The following is a 19,877-nucleotide window of genomic DNA, read 5'->3' as shown; positions in this document are numbered from 1 at the left end:
TTTGATTGGTGGTGTGTGTTTTCTTGGCTCATCCTTTTAATCGATTTTTTTCAATTACTGTTTATTACTGTATTTATTTAAAATAAAATCACATATTATTTTTATAAAATGCTTCCTGTTTTGCCAACTTGACTATCTTATTATACTATTGTGTATCACTTAATAAGCTTCAATCTCGTTGGTGTTCAAAATATAGGTCAAGGAGAAGACAATGGCTGCAAGACGAAGTGGGCATGAAAACATTAATTTTTCCTCTTGTTAACAAAAGAGATTTTGACCAGCTTCCGCCTAATCTGGAGGAAGAGCTTGATGTGCTCTTCGTACAAGTGTATGAATAAGTTTTCAAATTGGCTTTTGAATCTGCGTGAATCATTTTGATACCAAATTCTAATTTTGAGAAACAACTTTAGTGGTAGAACCAACAGGTTTTGGTGGTGTTGGTGCTAAAATTTTTTAACCTCCAACATTTTTTAACATGTTGGTTTTACCACGAAGGTTATTTCTCAAAATTAGAATTCGGTATCAAAATGACTCGCACAGATTCCAAAACCAATTTGAAAACTTCATACACTTGTACGGAGTGTATATTAAGCCCTTCTTTCAGATTTGGCGGAAGCTGATCAAAATCTCTTTTATTAGCAAGAGGAAAAATTTAATATTTTCACGTCACTTCGTCTTGCAGTCATTGTCTTCTCCTTTACTTATATTTTGAACACCAACAAGATTGAAACTTAGTAAGTGATACACAATAGTATGATAGGATGGTCAAGTTGGCAAAACAAGAAGCATTTTAAAAAAATAATATGTGATTTTATTTTAAATAAATACAGTAGTAAACAATAATTGAAAAAACCAATTAAAAAGATTAGCCAAGAACACGTACACCACCAATCAAAAGGATAAGCCATGTGAGGGAAATTTCTCCAGTCATAGCCAAGTCCTTCTTGACAGGCTTCTTCATGGCGCGTGAAAGGAGAGAAGTCACGATAGTGCAACCCTAGCTCGGTCGATCCTTAGGCGATGAACCATCATGCATATGCAGGTGAATCTTCGAGCAGGAGAAGTAATTATTATCATGGTCCTTTGCATCCAACAATCCACTTGCGACTGTGCGAGCGACATGCGCACTTTCCCTCGCAATGTTACTTAACTGGCCCGTCAATAGAAGTTCTCCGGGCCCTTAACCTTTTTCAATGAGTTGCGCCTCTACATACTGCGTGGACCCATCGTATTTGTTCCAAGCGAGAATCATAGCAACTCCTACTGGTGTAGGGTCATACATACGCTGGGCAAGAAAAATTGGTTGTCCAACAAAGTCTACAGATTTTTTTTTTTTTCATCTACAACAACTTTTTCAGGTGCACGAAACAGTGAATTAAGACATAACATATATATATTCAAAGAGATGTTTTATCACTTGAACAACAAAAGTAACCAACTTTGCTTATAACTATGATTAAATAACAATTAAAGAGACCATCATCCAATTTCCTAGGTCTAGTAAAAGCCCAGTAAATTCCATGTTTGATTCTGTCACATCATCTTGTTATTTTAATTTCCACTAGATTCCGAATAATTTCAAAGAACCCGTCTCTTTCCCAAAGGGCATCCTAAATTATTATTTTGTAACTAAAAGTTATACCCCATATAATATAAATCTAATATCTTGCAACTAATTTTGGTTTTTATTTTAGTCTTAATGTTGTATGTTATTGTTAGTAAGATATGTTATTGTTAGTAAGTTGAAAGTAAAATCTTTCTACAAAATGAATGGACTATGTTTGATGATAGAGAATTAAATTTATGTCAACTAATTCGAGAAGGAAAAAAAACAAGAGTGGAATATTAATTAGACTAATAGAAAGAATTTGTATAAACCAGAAGTTTCATTAATAGTTGTTTAACCTGGTGTATCTCGGAAGGCTGATCACCACAAACATTTGTTCATACAATTTCAGCTCCTTCTGTTCAAGCCCTTGTCAGACTAGTTGTAACGCGATCTACAAGGAAATTTCAAAACAATCACAAACACCACTAATGAGTAATGAAGAATCCTGACACATTTAGTTATTATCGGGTCGCTTTAGGTTCTGATTCAGGGTGTCTTTATGATAACAGAAATTAGAAAAAGTATGATGTTGGTAAAACCAACCTTTCTGTATATCCGATCTAAGTGGTGTTGGAGATTCCGTACCTGCTTTTCTGCAATAGTTTTCGGCCAAAGAACGAATGGCTCCCTCTGTCAAAAAGACTAGCTTTCCATAAAACTTATACAAGTATATAATGAAGAGAGAATAATATTGAATGTAATATTTCTTATTTCTTATGTTAAAGACAAGATAAACCTGATCAACTTTTATACCAGACACAACTCGTGCCCTTTTCTCCAAATAATCTCTGGCAATACATACATTCTCGTCAAGATTATATCCATAGATGTGTATGATCTCGATTCGGGCTCTAAGTGGATTTGGTATTGTTCCCAGTACATTTGTTGTGCAAATTAAGAGCACCTGCATCTAAAAGTTCAAAAAGATTTGAGTACTTGCTAAAAAAACAACACAAGAAACCAAATCATATTGCACTTTTTTTTTATATTACAACCTTATTGAACCCCAAATTCATATAACTATATTTATTCAGGATGTTTTTAATATGTTCACCCTTAAGATCAAGGAAAAATGGAACATTCTCTTCTAACCTTATAAAGATTGATCAGAATACTCAGATAATGATCCATGAAAGAACCGTTTTTCTCTGGATCGAGGAGCTCCATAAGAGCAATGGCAGGATCACCTTGATTTTTTCCCGACCCCAACTAACAAGTGGATTAAAGGTACCTACAATTTTAAACAATGGATCAACTTCCCAAGAAGTGCACCGATGTATGTTCTACGATGTCCCTGATACAACAAAATTAAGAGTGTTAACTAGTGCTTAATCGCAAATCCTGGCATATTATAAAATAGGTCAAACGGGTTGAAACTTTAACTTTAAAAGTATACCAAAGTCTCCTAAAATTGTATCAAATCAACACCGAGTAAAGTGAAAAATAGTAAAAGCTTAAGAAAATCTGTACGAACCATTGTCGCTGCAGATTTCGATTCAGTTTATTCAACAACGGAAACACACTCCGACCCGGAACCATCACTAGAATCCGACCATAAAAAACGTCTTTGTAACAAACTAGGTTTTGTATAACTAGAGCCTTACGAAGCATTCTCCCATTGTGTGAACCTGATGTAAAATTGGCTTGTTGTAAACACACAGAAGACCTAAAGTTATATACTCAGTACTACTACTACTAATTAACTAAGTTAACGGCCTAATAAACTATTAACAACTAATTACACCATATTTACAATACAGATCCCTGAACTATGTACAATTTCACAAATGCCCCTTTAACTTTGCAGTTGACTTTAATTGACCTTGAAAATAAATGAATACTATTATGTAACTTTAATCTTATATACTAACTAGAAATAGGTCCGGTGGCGTGCGTTGCTGCTTTTTATTCGTTTATTTCTGTTCGCTTGGTTGTTCCTATGTTTGGCTCAATGGTGAGGTAGAATACTCATAGTATTTACATTCTAGGATCAAGTAACAAGGTACAAAGGATACATATATTTACATTCTAATACCAACTTACATAAGATACATATATGACATACAAAATTCAGGATATAAGTACCTGACTGCAGTTATACAGAGTAAGATGCACAAAAGTTTGGTAGTGTGCAGGGCTGCTTCATTTGTCCTAGCTTAGTATGTTAAGGCAGTTGGTAAACTGGTTGCGTTGGTTGTTACTCTTTTTTTCTTTTTGACAGTTTATGTGCTGCTGTCAGCTGTAAATGATAGCAAGCTGTAAATGATATAATGTTGGTTGTGCACGTTCTATAGGGTGTGGTTTGGTAGTAAGATAGCATTACCACTGTTATGTTATAATGTTATACTGTGATTTGCCCTTAGAAAAACTCCTATCAAATACGAATTAATTAAAATTAATTAGTGTGAGAAACATTTTACATATTATCTAGTAGTTTTTAAGTAACTTTAATAATAACAACAAAATGAATTAAGTTGTCACCGGAAAGAATGTTAAATCTATCAATAGCAATGTTGTTTCAGTTATATAATTTAATCAACAATATAAATGCTATCTCATGCTTCAGTTAACAGTAACTTATAGTGGAAATCACAAAAATAAACTCTAAACTTTTGTAAATACAGATAAACACCCTCTCATTTGTTCCTTACTACAAGCCAAAAATGTGAAAAGTTAAGTTTATTATTTTTACCATACCCAACTTATGCAATATATTTATTTACACAATTGAACCCTTCTAAATTTGGTCGAGAACAGAGTCTCCGGTAAGAACTATGGCGAGATTAACTACCTGATACATAAACTTTTTTAGCTAAACACATAACCTATTTCGAGAATGATATCGAATAAAACAAATACAGAGTGAGTTCTAATCATAGATGGAACAAAAATAATTACCTGATCCAGGAACTCCATTTGGGTAATAAGTATAACGGATATAACACTTCTGTAAATAAATCTGACCCGAAAGCAAACTCCCACACGGACTTTGTTCTATTAATGCTACTTTGTAGTATCCTTTGCTTTTCGACCTACAATGAGAATGTTGTTACGTGATCATAAATCTTGTGCTGACTTGAATCATTACTCTGTTAGTATCAATGTATGTATGGATGAGAATACGCTTAGTACTCAAAATGCACAACATGCTTTTGAAATAACTAAGTGTGTATACAACGCAACATATAATAAACTATTACTCCCTCCGTCCCAAAATAATAATTGTCCTGTTGGACTTTTCAAAGTCAATATATTAAGTTTTGACTTTAAATATTTGTTGGTTTTTGCTATAGAATATTTGATGGAATTTATATGACTAGATTTATTTTCGAATGTATTTTCATTTGGTATAAATTTCATTCAATATTATGTAACAAAAAGAAAAAGAAAGATATCTAAGGTCAAAGTTGATGATAAAAGACTCAAAAAGTCAAAACAGGACAATTATTTTGGGACGGAGGGAGTATTATTTTTATAATAATAATAATATAATATGTTATATCTTATTACACAATAATAATAATACCTAAGAAGACCTGAAGGAACATTATGCTTACCTTGTGACATAGAACCTGCTTCACAGCTATGGCAGGAGTAAAATAATTACAAATGTAGCCCTGCAGAAAGAAATTGTATATTAGACATCATAAAAATCATAAATGAAATATTAGGATGCAAATTTGAACAATCCCAACCTCAAATTTTATGAAGTCCGCAATCGGGGGATCAAATGTGAGTACTGGAACGTCCATTTGTGAGTTAATTTTGCAGTTTACCAGGTAAAGGGTCAATTTTTTTTGTTCTTGTATGTTATGCCATAGGACACCATAGTCTTCACAAGCTGAGCCATTTCGTTCTTCTCCTTTTCAGATAATAGATGCGAAGCCACCTGGAAAAGCAGAGTTGATGCAGCCATGGTTATTTCAAAAACTAGGCGTAATTTGTACTCCGTAATTTAAATGTAGAAAGTAGCAGTTCTTTAGTAATTTGTAATTTGATGATTCCAGATGTTTGGTGATTTTGGATCTTAGAGAAGGAAAAAAAAAAAAAAAAAAAACTCTAATAAAGAAAAGAAGCTCGAGGCTATGGATTAGGTGCAGTGGGAATCCACATCTGTGAAGTCTGAGTAAACGATAAAAACACCCCTTGTAGTTAAAACGGTCAAATTTTGTTACAAGCAAAATGGAGCCCACCTTTTCACTCACAATTCAGTGGGTGAAACCGTGAAAACCCAAAACGACATGAGCTGGAAGAAGTACCATCTCACATGTTTGGACCACTGTACCTAGGTTATACCTATACCTTACCTATAAGCATAATTACAATTACAATCTAATTAAATGACCTGATTACTTTAATAGAAAAAAATAAAACATAAATCACACATTAACCATTCCCTTAGGCAACTTCTCTATGGTAACTAAACTATTCATCCTCTTAATCTTCCACATCAGCGCCACATCAACACCAATATCCTATAACTAACTCATAATTAAACAGTCTCTAGCATGACTAAAACAATACTCCTATTAATATACAACAAGCAATAAAGGTCCAACAATAAAAAGCCACTGCACCCACAATTCCTATAACTAACCTAAACACTTCCATTAAATACTCACATGAATGCAGGTAACTAACGCGGATAATTAATTCGTGCCTATGGTTCATTACGGGTAATGACATGTAATGGAACCGTGGTCTTACCATCTCATTCCTCTCCCCACAAAAGCCTTAAACCTAAAAAACCACCCTTCTCTCCCTATTTCCGCTAGCCACCACCACCACACATCCTTCCGACCGCCGCAACCACAGCACAACCACCACACAAGCACCGCAAAACCACCCTTCGACCATTTCTTTCCTACTTCACTTAATCCACCGCCGAACCGCCCTTTTGCCACCACCATTTTCACCGCCGCAGATCCGTAGGGTTTTCTCTACTTTTCCGGCAAAAATTACTACAAACAAACAATTCAGCAACATTGAAAAACAGATCTGAAGGTTTGCAAAATTTGTCGTTTTGCGATTTCTTCATTTTTCTGTTTGTTTGTTTTTTTTTTTTTTTTTTTGAACTCGCCAAACGTCATATTTTGGGGTGGCAGTCCGGCAGCGGTCGTTGGTGGTAGCTGGCTTACTGTGACTTGAGAACCTTTCTTACAAAGGTTCACGCAATCACGCCTATAACTTCATATAAGTATAAATCAAATAAGTATAACAAAGTTATTTTATAGTGAATCGGCAACTGTTTGCCTTTTTTCCGGTGATGTTTTTCGACTGGAGTTATTTTGAGTTTAAAAAAGGAAGAAGAAATTAAAGGACTTTTGAAGAGAAAAAAAATGATACTAGCAGTTTTGAAGAAAAAGAGAGACGGGGAGTTTTATTTTAAGTGAAAGAAGGGGTAATTTGAAAGAGTAATCAAGTACTACTTTATGAGAAAATTGAGATGCCCTTTGGTTTGTTGACTGAAAAGTAAGTATAAAATCACTGAATAAAAAAAGTAGAGTCAAACAAAGGCACAAAGCAAACTGAAAAGAGAGAAAAATATACGGAGTACTACGTACAAAATTTTATGAAATCACGGGCTTTTTGGTCGAACTAAATATAAATGTTGGTAAAAAAATATAAATGTTGGGAAATGATATTTACACCGTTTATTTCACTACTTTCACCATATTTTTTTGTTGTTTCCCAAAATAACCCTTGCATTATTTCTTACTTTTAAAGCAATAAATTATACTCCGTACTCCGTATTTTTATAATAAGTACTGTATTTGTAACCACCCAAAGAGAGTAAAGCTGTACAACAAACTTATAACTTATTCAGGACCTGCTCCAAAACTAAAAAAAAGGCAAACTTCAAATGATATCAAGTGATAATGATACTAACAATAATCAATTTAATTTAATATGGAATTAACCAAGTGCACAATTTGAGTCACCTCTTCTATATAACACAATAAATTGTACAGTATTAATTTTGAGCCCAACGAGTCCAAAAAATTTTGCGCCCAATGCTCCCTTATTCTATATGAATTATGAAGCTTTCGACTCTGCTTTTTCCAAACATGAACAACATAACTTTGGCTCCAAATTTGCCTTTATCTCAACCATTTTGCATCAGTCTCATTTTTAGCCCCACGAAAAAGGTTTCGAACCATAAATCCAGATCTGTTAGGGGTTACTGAAGTTACCATTAATCCAGATCTGTTTATGCTTTTGTTCAGATCGTATTCTTGAGTTTTCCGTTTTTATTATTTTAAGTGCAGTTGATTTGTTATGGGAGTGAACGTAGAGTGCATGTTTTAAATTTTTGATGCTAATGTTAGTGGATTAATTAAATTAGTGTTTTTAATTTTGATATAATTTAGTTAAAGGGAAAGAGGAAGATGAAGAATTAGCAGGACAAAAGGAGAGAAGATAAATTAGCAAGAAAAAAAATAAAGAAAAAGGTGAGAAAGAAGATGAAGAAGGGATGGACAAAAAGGGGTAATGATAAATGGAGTGAAATGTATGGGTACTGTAAATTTTGTTAATATTAAATATATTAGTTTCATAAGAGCATTTTAGTAAGTAACTTGAAACTATGGTGGAAGAAGTAAAAAGTGTATTGAATATATCACTTCCCATAAATGTTGGTTTGAAAGACTAGACTGTAAGGTAATTGTCATGCATGGTTGCAAAAATCGGAAAAAATCGTCGAGAATTCGGAAACTCAATCCTGGCAAGAACTCGTCTGTGAATCGGCAAAAAAATCGGTCAACGCGTAATTTATCGGTCAAAGACCGATTTCTCGAAAAAATCAGTCAACTTCTCGGTCAAATCGTTCAACTTCTCGGAAAAATCAGTCAAATCTCGGAAATTATCTCAAAAGTCTAATATTTATACATATATATATTCAAAACATAAATTTATATTAAAAGTCAACGAAAGTCAACCATCGAGTTTTCCCGAGTTCTCCCCGAGTTCTCCGAGAACTCCTAAAAATTGTCCCGCCGAGAACTTCCCGAATTGATAATTTGTTTTCATAAATTGATAAAAATAATAACGTAACGTTCTTTTATGCTCTTAACTATTGCATATAGAAATTTTTTTAAGTACGGGTAAACCGAAATTTCTAATAAATAAAGTATAATTATGAGATATTTCAAACCATGCGTTTTTTTACAACAACTTTTATCGTAGTAGCGAAGCGCGTGACCATCTTTCTTGTTATTTTACATTAGCAATAGTCATTTTTTAACTTGTAGATAAAATATGGTTTATTGCACTTATTTAAATTCATGTTGAAAATTATATAATGATTACTTCATTACAACATTTCATGTACGGCCGAGACGGACGTCGTAACGGATTTACTTGTGTACTGTCGTAGTGGACATAACAACGGGTAAAAAATGGTCAAATTTTAAACAATAGTCACAACAATAACAATAATCAATCAGGCGCTCGCGAGGTATGTGGAGGTGAGATGTAGTGACCCGAACTTTTCCATGTTTATATATATATTAAATGAAATTGTTATTTACATGATTAAGTGTTTTCAACATGTTAAGCAATCAAACTTGTTAAGACTTGATTAATTGAAATAGGTTTCATATAGACAATTGACTACCCAAGTTGACCGGTGATTCACGAACGTTAAAACTTGTAAAAACTATACGATGACATATATATTGTTATATATATAGTTAACATGATTTTATTATAAGTATGTATCTCATTAGGTATTTTAACAATGAGTTATATACATAAAAATGAGACTATTAATTTAAGAAACTCGAAAACGATATATATAACGATTATCGTTATAACAACGTCTTACTAGGTACATATGAATCATATTAAGATATTGATACACTTGGTTAATTATGTTAAATGATAAGTAAATATATTATTAAGTGTATTAACAATGAAATACATATGTAAAAATAAGACTACTAACTTAATGATTTCGAAACGAGACATATATGTAACGATTATCGTTGTAACGACATTTAACTGTATATATATATCATACTAAGATATATTATATATCATAATATCATGATAATATAACAATTTAACATCTCATTTGTTATAATAAACAATGGGTTAACAACATTCAACAAGATCGTTAACCTAAAGGTTTCAAAACAACATTTACATGTAACGACTAACGATGACTTAACGACTCAGTTAAAATGTATATACATGTAGTGTTTTAATATGTATTCATACACTTTTGAAAGACTTCAAGACACTTATCAAAATACTTCTACTTAACAAAAATGCTTACAATTACATCCTCGTTCAGTTTCATCAACAATTCTACTCGTATGCACCCGTATTCGTACTCGTACAATACACAGCTTTTAGATGTATGTACTATTGGTATATATACTCCAATGATCATCTCTTAGCAGCCCATGTGAGTCACCTAACACATGTGGGAACCATCATTTGGCAACTAGCATGAAATATCTCATAAAATTACAAAAATATGAGTAATCATTCATGACTTATTTACATGAAAACAAAATTACATATCCTTTATATCTAATCCATACACCAACGACCAAAAACACCTACAAACACTTTCATTCTTCAATTTTCTTCATCTAATTGATCTCTCTCAAGTTCTATCTTCAAGTTCTAAGTGTTCTTCATAAATTCCAAAAGTTCTAGTTTCATAAAATCAAGAATACTTCCAAGATTGCAAGTTACTTCCAAGTTTTCTAAATTCATTCCAAGTAATCATCCAAGATCAAGAAACCTTTGTTACTTACAGTAGGTTATCTTTCTAATACAAGGTAATAATCATATTCAAACTTTAATTCAATTTCTATAACTATAACAATCTTATTTCGAGTGGAAATCTTACTTGAAATTGTTTTCGTGTCATGATTCTGCTTCAAGAACTTTCAAGCCATCCAAGGATCCTTTGAAGCTAGATCTATTTTTCTCATTTCCAGTAGGTTTATCCAAGGAACTTGAGGTAGTAATGATGTTCATAACATCATTTGATTCATACATATAAAGCTATCTTATTCGAAGGTTTAAACTTGTAATCACTAGAACATAGTTTAGTTAATTCTAAACTTGTTCGCAAATAAAAGTTAATCCTTCTAAATTGACTTTTAAAATCAACTAAACACATGTTCTATATCTATATGATATGCTAACTTAATGATTTAAAACCTGGAAACACGAAAAACACCGTAAAACCGGATTTACGCCGTCGTAGTAACACCGCGGGCTGTTTTGGGTTAGTTAATTAAAAACTATGATAAACTTTGATTTAAAAGTTGTTATTCTGGGAAAATGATTTTTATTATGAACATGAAACTATATCCAAAAATTATGGTTAAACTCAAAGTGGAAGTATGTTTTCTAAAATGGTCATCTAGACGTCGTTCTTTCGACTGAAATGACTACCTTTACAAAAATGACTTGTAACTTACTTTTTCGACTATAAACCTATACTTTTTCTGTTTAGATTCATAAAATAGAGTTCAATATGAAACCATAGCAATTTGATTCACTCAAAACGGATTTAAAATGAAGAAGTTATGGGTAAAACAAGATTGGATAATTTTTCTCATTTTAGCTACGTGAAAATTGGTAACAAATCTATTCCAACCATAACTTAATCAACTTGTATTGTATATTATGTAATCTTGAGATACCATAGACACGTATACAATGTTTCGACCTATCATGTCTACACATCTATGAATATAATGATTCACACTAACCTTACTACTCAAATAAAGGAGGCGCAACAAGGAGTTTTAAAAGAGGGAAATTTAAAGGATGAAATACCCAAAGGATCGGAGAAGCATCTTAATATTCGGGAAGACGGAACCCGGTATAGGGCTGAAAGAATTTGGGTACCAAAATTTGGAGATATGAGAGAAATGGTACTTAGAGAAGCTCATAAAACCAGATACTCAATACATTCTGGAACGGGTAAGATGTACAAGGATCTCAAGAAACATTTTTGGTGGCCGGGTATGAAAGCCGATGTTGCTAAATACGTAGGAGAATGTTTGACGTGTTCTAAGGTCAAAGCTGAGCATCAGAAACCATCAGGTCTACTTCAACAACCCGAAATCCCGGAATGGAAATGGGAAAATATTACCATGGATTTCATCACTAAATTGCCAAGGACTGCAAGTAGTTTTGATACTATTTGGGTAATAGTTGATCGTCTCACCAAATCAGCACACTTCTTGCCAACAAGAGAAGATGATAAGATGGAGAAGTTAGCACGACTGTATTTGAAGGAAGTCGTCTCCAGACATGGAATACCAATCTCTATTATCTCTGATAGGGATGGCAGATTTATTTCAAGATTCTGGTAGACATTACAGCAAGCATTAGGAACTCGTCTAGACATGAGTACTGCCTATCATCCACAAACTGATGGACAGAGCGAAAGGACGATACAAACGCTTGAAGACATGCTACGAGCATGTGTTATTGATTTCGGAAACAGTTGGGATCGACATCTACCATTAGCAGAATTTTCCTACAACAACAGCTACCATTCAAGCATTGAGATGGCGCCGTTTGAAGCACTTTATGGTAGAAAGTGCAGGTCTCCGATTTGTTGGAGTGATGAAAGGACCCATTCATATACATTATAAACGATTCACAATAGTTGATTACATCGCGAGGTATTTGACCTCTATATGATACATTTTACAAACATTGCATTCGTTTTTAAAAGACAAACTTTCTTTACAACGAAAGTTGACGGCATGCACACCATTTGATAATACATCTAACTATAATTGACATAATAATAATCTTGATGAACTCAATGACTCGAATGCAAGGTCTTTCAAAATATGCCATGAATGACTCCAAGTAATATCCTTAAAATGAGCTAATGCACAGCGGAAGATTTCTTTAATACCTGAGAATAAACATGCTTTAAAGTATCAACCAAAAGGTTGGTGAGTTCATAGGTTTATCATAACAATCATTTCAATATATTAATAGACCACAAGATTTCCGTTTATAAATATATGTACACTCGCAAGTGTATAAAAGTATTCTATAAGTTGTAGGCACCCGGTAACAAGCCTTAACGTTCATGTTTTACCCTCTAAAGTACACCAGATCAGGTGTGTTTAAAATAACCTCGAAGTACTAAAGCATCTCATAGTCAGGATGGGGTTTGTCAGGCCCAATAGACACGTATACACGTATACAATAGACATGTAATCAATACTGAGATATTATGTAATCTTGAGATACCATAGACACGTATACAATGTTTCGACCTATCATGTCTACACATCTATATATATTTCGGAACAACCATAGACACTCTATATGTGAATGTTGGAGTTAGCTATACAGGGTTGAGGTTGATTCCAAAATATATATAGTTTGAGTTGTGATCAATACTGAGATACGTATACACTGGGTCGTGGATTGATTTAAGATAATATTTATCGATTTATTTCTGTACATCTAACTGTGGACAACTAGTTGTAGGTTACTAACGAGGACAGCTGACTTAATAAACTTAAAACATCAAAATATATTAAAAGTGTTGTAAATATATTTTGAACATACTTTGATATATATGTATATATTATTATAGGTTCGTGAATCAACCAGTGGCCAAGTCTTACTTCCCGATGAAGTAAAAATCTGTGAAAGTGAGTTATAGTCCCACTTTTAAAATCTAATATTTTTGGGATGAGAATATATGCAGGTTTTATAAATGATTTACAAAATAGACACAAGTACGTGAAACTACATTCTATGGTTGAATTATCGAAATCGAATATGCCCCTTTTTATTAAGTCTGGTAATCTAAGAATTAGGGAACAGACACCCTAATTGACGCGAATCCTAAAGATAGATCTATTGGGCCTAACAAACCCCATCCAAAGTACCGGATGCTTTAGTACTTCGAAATTTATATCATATCCGAAGGGTGTCCCGGAATGATGAGGATATTCTTATATATGCATCTTGTTAATGTCGGTTACCAGGTGTTCACCATATGAATGATTTTTATCTCTATGTATGGGATGTGTATTGAAATATGAAATCTTGTGGTCTATTGTTACGATTTGATATATATAGGTTAAACCTATAACTCACCAACATTTTTGTTGACGTTTAAAGCATGTTTATTCTCAGGTGAATACTAAGAGCTTCCGCTGTTGCATACTAAAATAAGGACAAGATTTGGAGTCCATGTTTGTATGATATTGTGTAAAAACTTCATTCAAGAAACTGATTTCGATGTAACATATTTGTATTGTAAACCATTATGTAATGGTCGTGTGTAAACAGGATATTTTAGATTATCATTATTTGATAATCTACGTAAAGCTTTTTAAACCTTTATTGATGAAATAAAGGTTATGGTTTGTTTTAAAAATGAATGCAGTCTTTGAAAAATATCTCATATAGAGGTCAAAACCTCGCAACGAAATCAATTAATATGGAACGTTTTTAATCAATAAGAACGGGACATTTCAGTTGGTATCCGAGCGTTGGTCTTAGAGAACCAGAATTATGCATTAGTGTGTCTTATCGAGTTTGTTAGAATGCATTAGTGAGTCTGGACTTCGACCGTGTTTACTTGAAAAATGATTGCTTAACAAATTTTGTTGGAAACTATATATTTTTAACATGTGAATATTATGTGATATATTAATCTCTTAACGCGTTTGATATTATGTGATAGATGTCTACCTCTAGAACAAGTCCCATTGATTCACCTAATAATAATGAAGAGTCAAATGTAAATTGGAATGATTCGTGGATTGATTCACAAGTTCCCGAAGAGGAACTGGAAGAAGAGTCGGAACCGAAAGAAGAATCAGAACCGGAAGAGGAGGAACCGGAGGAGGAAATAGAACCGGTGGGGGAAATAATAAAACGGTTAAGTAAAAGAAAATCCTCAACCAATCGACCAAGGTTAATTATGGTCAATGGTGTTTCCGCCAAGGAAGCAAAATATTGGGAGGATTACCAATTCTCCGATGAATCGGATTCCGACGAGAATTCCGATGATGTTATAGAAATTACCCCAACTGAATTTAAAAAGGCAAAAGAAAATAATAAGGGAAAGGGCATAAAAATAGAGAAATCTAATTCCAACCCCGATGAACTTTATATGTATCATCAACCCCCGAAGCCCTTAAGTTGTAACAATGACCCGGGAACCTCTAAACCACCAAGTTTTCGAAAGATAGAATTATCAAGAAGATATGTTCTTAATATGTTTAGTGATTGAGTAGAATGTAAGAGTCGTGTAAATGGCACATGATGATGGTACTGTGAATCATCACGTTTCATTAGAAACTCAGCATGAATTACTGTAATATAATCACGTTGATCAAGTGTCATTATATTATACTAACTCATGCATCAGTTCCCAACACTACTTCAAAAACATTCACATTTTAAATTCAAAGGTTCGCAGAAAATAGAAACTAAAACAGTTTCCTTTTATGATATAATACGGATAGCGCAGAGAGATAATTAATATCGAACGAGAATATTTATGAAGATATCTTCAGAAATATTGAGGATATTAATAACGAAAGGTACGATGATATCTTAGGATTTCAGAATTAAATTGTGATGAAGAAATTCATTCACAATGATTTAGAGCGGTTAAGGAGTAAGGTATTCGCTAAAGATTTCATCAGAAACATAATCATCTGTATTCTTTATGTACAAGTTTAGTCCTTGTAATTTGTTCAGAGTCTCCTTCATGGTTTGCTCAATCCGGTTTTCAATTCCAACTTTTCTGAACTTTGCTAACACATTATTCTTTTATCATTAAACTTTCGACTATTAAGGTCGTTTACAGTTTTTGCTGCTTCATTCATCTTTTCCAAAACTCAAAGAACCGATTCATAGGCTAGAGTGCTTTTCAGAATTTCAGAATGGAAGATCATAATTCTGAGAGATAAAGGTTATATGTGTACATATAACTGTTGATGTAGAAACGTTGCGAGATTCGAAATACTGATTTCTAATTCTCAGTAATTGGTATGGCAATTCTTGTTACAAGATGCGGATGAGTACATGATGAGACTTCAATAGATAAATATAGTGATTTGTCGGAGAGATTTAAACTAAGAAGCAACGAGGTTGCTGGTACGTCTGCTGGTAATATGATGGAATATAAAAAGTTTTCCGGTAACAAGAGTATAGTACGCATATATATATATATATCAAAGTTATAATAAGGTTATTTCGAACGAAAAGTCGAAGTTGACTTGCTGGAGCTGTGACAAAATTGGCTAATTTGGAAAAGGATTGCAAAGTTATTTTCGGTACTAATAACGCTAAAGGATTTAGCACAGCTACGTGTTAAACGTTTACTCAGGTTCTGAGTGTTTTTAGGTATATGAATCAATCTTTCCTTCTCGTAGATGAAGTGCGGTTGGTTTATCCTCTCGATTGAGGTGTTTTCGAGAATCATGAAAGGTTTGAACGCAGATTATAATCGTCAAGATACAATGAGGTTTAAGATGAAATCAAGTGGCAAACTTGAAGAGTTGTTTAGTTTCATATATTATAATCAATATTTTAAGTCATTTTAATTGTTCAATGTTATTAGTCCACAGTCGATAGTCCACAGTTAACAGTTCAATAATTCATATATAGTTTAATATATAATATTCGAATTAATTAATAAGTATCGTGACCCGTGTACATGTCTCAGACTCGATCACAACTCAAAGTATATATATTATTATAGAATCAACCTCAACCCTGTATAGAGAACTCGATCATTACTACATATAGAGTGTCTATGGTTATTCCAAATAATATATATAGATGCGTCGATATGATATGTCAAAACCTTGTATACGTGTCCTGATATTTTAAGTGCGTAAAATAAATACAGAAATTAAATGACGATAAATAAAATTGCGAGAATGTAAATTGCGATAAGTAAATTGCGATAAATAAAATGTGGTCAGTTAGCTAGGAACAATTAGCTAGGAACAGTTAACATGGATTCTTAACAAAATTTCTCATAGTTAATTTGTTTTTTTCTAACAAATTTTATTTTGTCAAATGTTTTCTTCATTATGCCACTTGTTGGATTCTGATATGTCAAAATCCAAATATGAAATTGAATGAAAATGGTTATTTTGTGGTGAACGGATTCGTATATCTGTGGATGTAGGTAGGATAGTAAATAACTGTTGAATCAGATTTAAAGAATGTACAGTGTAACTTATTAATGCGAAATTTAAATATTCCTCGGGTATTACCTACCCGTTAAAATATTTTCACCACTAACAGTTTGTACAGTAAAAATTTTAATTACAATCTCTATGAAAACATATATACATATATATTTTCTTCAGGCGTAATCATGGATTTAATGAGTTAATGTGATATTAAACTCATCAGATTTATGGTTAGAACTAGAGTACATAATCTCTAAAACATTAGAGATTACATAATCGCCATGAAGGGCGAAGATAGTTTATGTAGAACGATTCGTAGAACGATGATTATGCTTGAGGTATAGATTGCGAGGTTGAGACGTGTGATGATGTTGTTGTTGTTGGTACTGGTTATGCTGCTGGTGCTGCTGATGGTGGTACTGTTGCTGTCGGTGCTACAAGTGTTGTTGGTGCTGAGGTTGATGATGATGTTGGTGTAGTAAGTATAGCTTGTAAATCACGCACCATTCTTGTCAGGGTTTCTATCCTACCCTCTATCATTTCTATCCATCCACTCATCTGATTCGATAGATCTTGATTATCAATTCGAAGTTCCCTAACTTCTTCTAATATTCCCCTTCGATTGGTATTCGGAAGTAGAGGTTGAATATTTTTTGAGATTGCAGTAACGCGACCTTCGAGGCGGAATATTTTAGCAAGAAGGGTGAATACAGTGTTGCGCATAGGTTCACCGGTGAGTACATCGTTTTCTCCGATGTTAGGAGGTAAGTTTGGTTCGCGGTAGGGCTCGCCTTCTTCATTTCTCCATCGAGTGAGTAAGTCTCGGACCCACCCCCATCTCCTCCAGAAAGAAAAATAACTAAATAGTTGAGGCACTTCTGGTTCATTGACTTCAGAGTCTGCTTCAATATACATCTTGAAATCGCTTCCGGAACTAATGAAATCCAAGCTAGGTGTAGGGTCCATCTCTCACGATCAGTTAAAGGGTTTTGATATGAAATGATTTTCGAATATCGAATGATATTCTAATTATATATAGAATATTTATACATACTTCCAAAGATCCCGTAAATTACGGAGAAAATTAAGGAAACGTGTCAGATAAAGTCTACAGTGACAGATACGCTAAGATATGGATTAGTAGATATGCTAAGATATGAATTTTGTCTATACACTATTCATGCGATCATTGCAGTGAGATGTGTCTAGACTAAGAATGATAAGTAGGTAATTTCCTAAGGATGATAATCTAATGATTTTCGACAAAAATGATAAGCAAAATTTTTGACATGTAGACACGGTCGAAGTCCAGACTCACTAATGCATCCTAACGACTTATCAGTTATACACACTAATGCAGACCTGGTTCGCTAAGACCACCGCTCTGATACCAACTGAAGCGACCCATCCTAATCCATCTGGACGAAGTCCATATTGATTATAGACGATTCGTAATAGTTGATTACATCGCGAGGTACTTGACCTCTATATGATACATTTTACAAACATTGCATTCGTTTTTAAAAGACAAACTTGCTTTACATCGAAAGTTGACGGCATGCATATCATTTCATAATATATCTAACTATAATTGACTTAATAATAATCTTGATGAACTCAATGATTCGAATGCAACGTCTTTTGAGATATGTCATGAATGACTCCAAGTAATATCTCTAAAATGAGCAAATGCACAGCGGAAGATTTCTTTCATACCTGAGAATAAACATGCTTTAAAGTGTCAACCAAAAGGTTGGTGAGTTCATTAGTTTAACATAAATAATCATTTCCATCATTTTAATAGACCACAAGATTTTCATATTTCAATATACATCCCATACATAGAGATAAAAATCATTCATATGGATTGAACACCTGGTAACCAACATTCACAATATGTATATTAGAATATCCCCATCATTCCGGGATCCTCCTTAGGACATGATATAATTTTCGAAGTACTAAAGCATCCGGTACTTTGGATGGGGCTTGTTGGGCCCGATAGATCTATCTTTAGAGTTCGCGTCAATTAGGGTGTCTGTTCCCTAATTCTTAGATTACCAGACTTAATAAAAAGGGGCATATTCGATTTCGATCATTCAACCATATAATGTAGTTTTAGTTACTTTTGTCTATTCCGTAAAACATTTATAAAAATTGCACATGTATTCTCAGCCCAAAAATATAAAGGGTAAAAAGGTAAATGAAACTCACGCATATAATTATTGTAAAACAGTTAATAAAGCATTTGCATGTATTCTCAACCCAAAAACGTAAAGAGTAAAAGGGATCAAATGAAACTCACCTATTGTATTTTGTAGTAAAAATATATAGAACGACATTGAACAAGTATAGGGTTGGCCTCGGATTCATGAACCTATATCATTTATATATTTATTAAAATATATAATCGAAATCGAACAAGTTGATATATATTATATCCTAATTTATATATTGTATTTATTTAGTTTGTGTAAATATTCAGAATGTTTGATATTTATATAGTTATATCAATATATATTTGATTGGCATTTTAATAAAATTACCTAACATGTTATATATGAATAAATTCCGTTAATATGAGTAAAACATACTTATAATCTTAATAAGATTCTTAAATCTTTTAATTTTCATAAACATAATTATTTTTAATTTTTAATAATAACGATATAGATAATACTAATAACGTTTATTGATAATAATAATAATAATTATCATATAATTTTATTAATAATAATAAATAATCTAACAATACTAACAATAATAATAATAATAATAACTTTATTAATAATAATGATAATACTTATAACAAAAATGAAAATGATAACCTTTAATAATAAAGATACCAATAATGTTATTAATAATAGTAATGATAACAATCATAATAATATATTAATACTAATACTAATGTTAATAGTAAAAATAACAAAATTTTATTAATCTTTTTAATACTAATGATATTATTATTAATTATTAATAGTACTAATAATAACAATGATATTAGTAATATTAGTAGTTATAATAATATGGATAATAATATAAATAATATGGCTACCTCAAAAGATTAATAGGCTCCCAAAAAGACTAAACTGCCT

At 32.7% G+C, this 19,877-nt stretch overlaps 1 protein-coding gene across 5 annotated transcripts in view; it reads right to left on the bottom strand.

The window, feature by feature from the left end:
- The window catches only part of LOC139902936 (lon protease homolog 1, mitochondrial-like), a 6,384-nt gene extending 479 nt beyond the window's left edge, over nt 1-5,905 (bottom strand). The window contains exons 1-10 of one of the 5 annotated variants that reach the window (XM_071885651.1): nt 5,803-5,905; nt 5,305-5,498; nt 5,167-5,226; nt 4,508-4,641; nt 3,695-3,848; nt 3,084-3,237; nt 2,702-2,903; nt 2,346-2,519; nt 2,153-2,239; nt 1-2,000 (exon numbers count right to left, since the gene is read on the bottom strand). The exon at nt 1-2,000 is cut by the window's left edge and continues 479 nt beyond it. In XM_071885651.1, coding sequence (XP_071741752.1) covers nt 1,980-2,000; nt 2,153-2,239; nt 2,346-2,519; nt 2,702-2,776 — 357 coding nt within the window. In that variant the 5' untranslated portion in view covers nt 2,777-2,903; nt 3,084-3,237; nt 3,695-3,848; ... (2 more) ...; nt 5,305-5,498; nt 5,803-5,905 and the 3' untranslated portion in view covers nt 1-1,979. Of the gene's footprint in view, nt 2,520-2,701; nt 2,904-3,083; nt 3,238-3,694; nt 3,866-3,932; nt 3,981-4,507; nt 4,642-5,166; nt 5,227-5,304; nt 5,499-5,802 lie in introns of all 5 variants that reach the window. The other 4 variants (XM_071885652.1, XM_071885650.1, XM_071885653.1 and 1 more) reach the window with 4 other exon arrangements.
- Nucleotides 5,906-19,877: the final 13,972 nt, after the last annotated feature.

This window comes from Rutidosis leptorrhynchoides, chromosome 3 (assembly GCF_046630445.1).
Source record: "Rutidosis leptorrhynchoides isolate AG116_Rl617_1_P2 chromosome 3, CSIRO_AGI_Rlap_v1, whole genome shotgun sequence".
Taxonomy (NCBI): Eukaryota; Viridiplantae; Streptophyta; class Magnoliopsida; order Asterales; family Asteraceae; genus Rutidosis; species Rutidosis leptorrhynchoides.
Note: the sequence above shows the minus strand (reverse complement) of the source record. Positions and strands in the feature narration are given on the sequence as shown.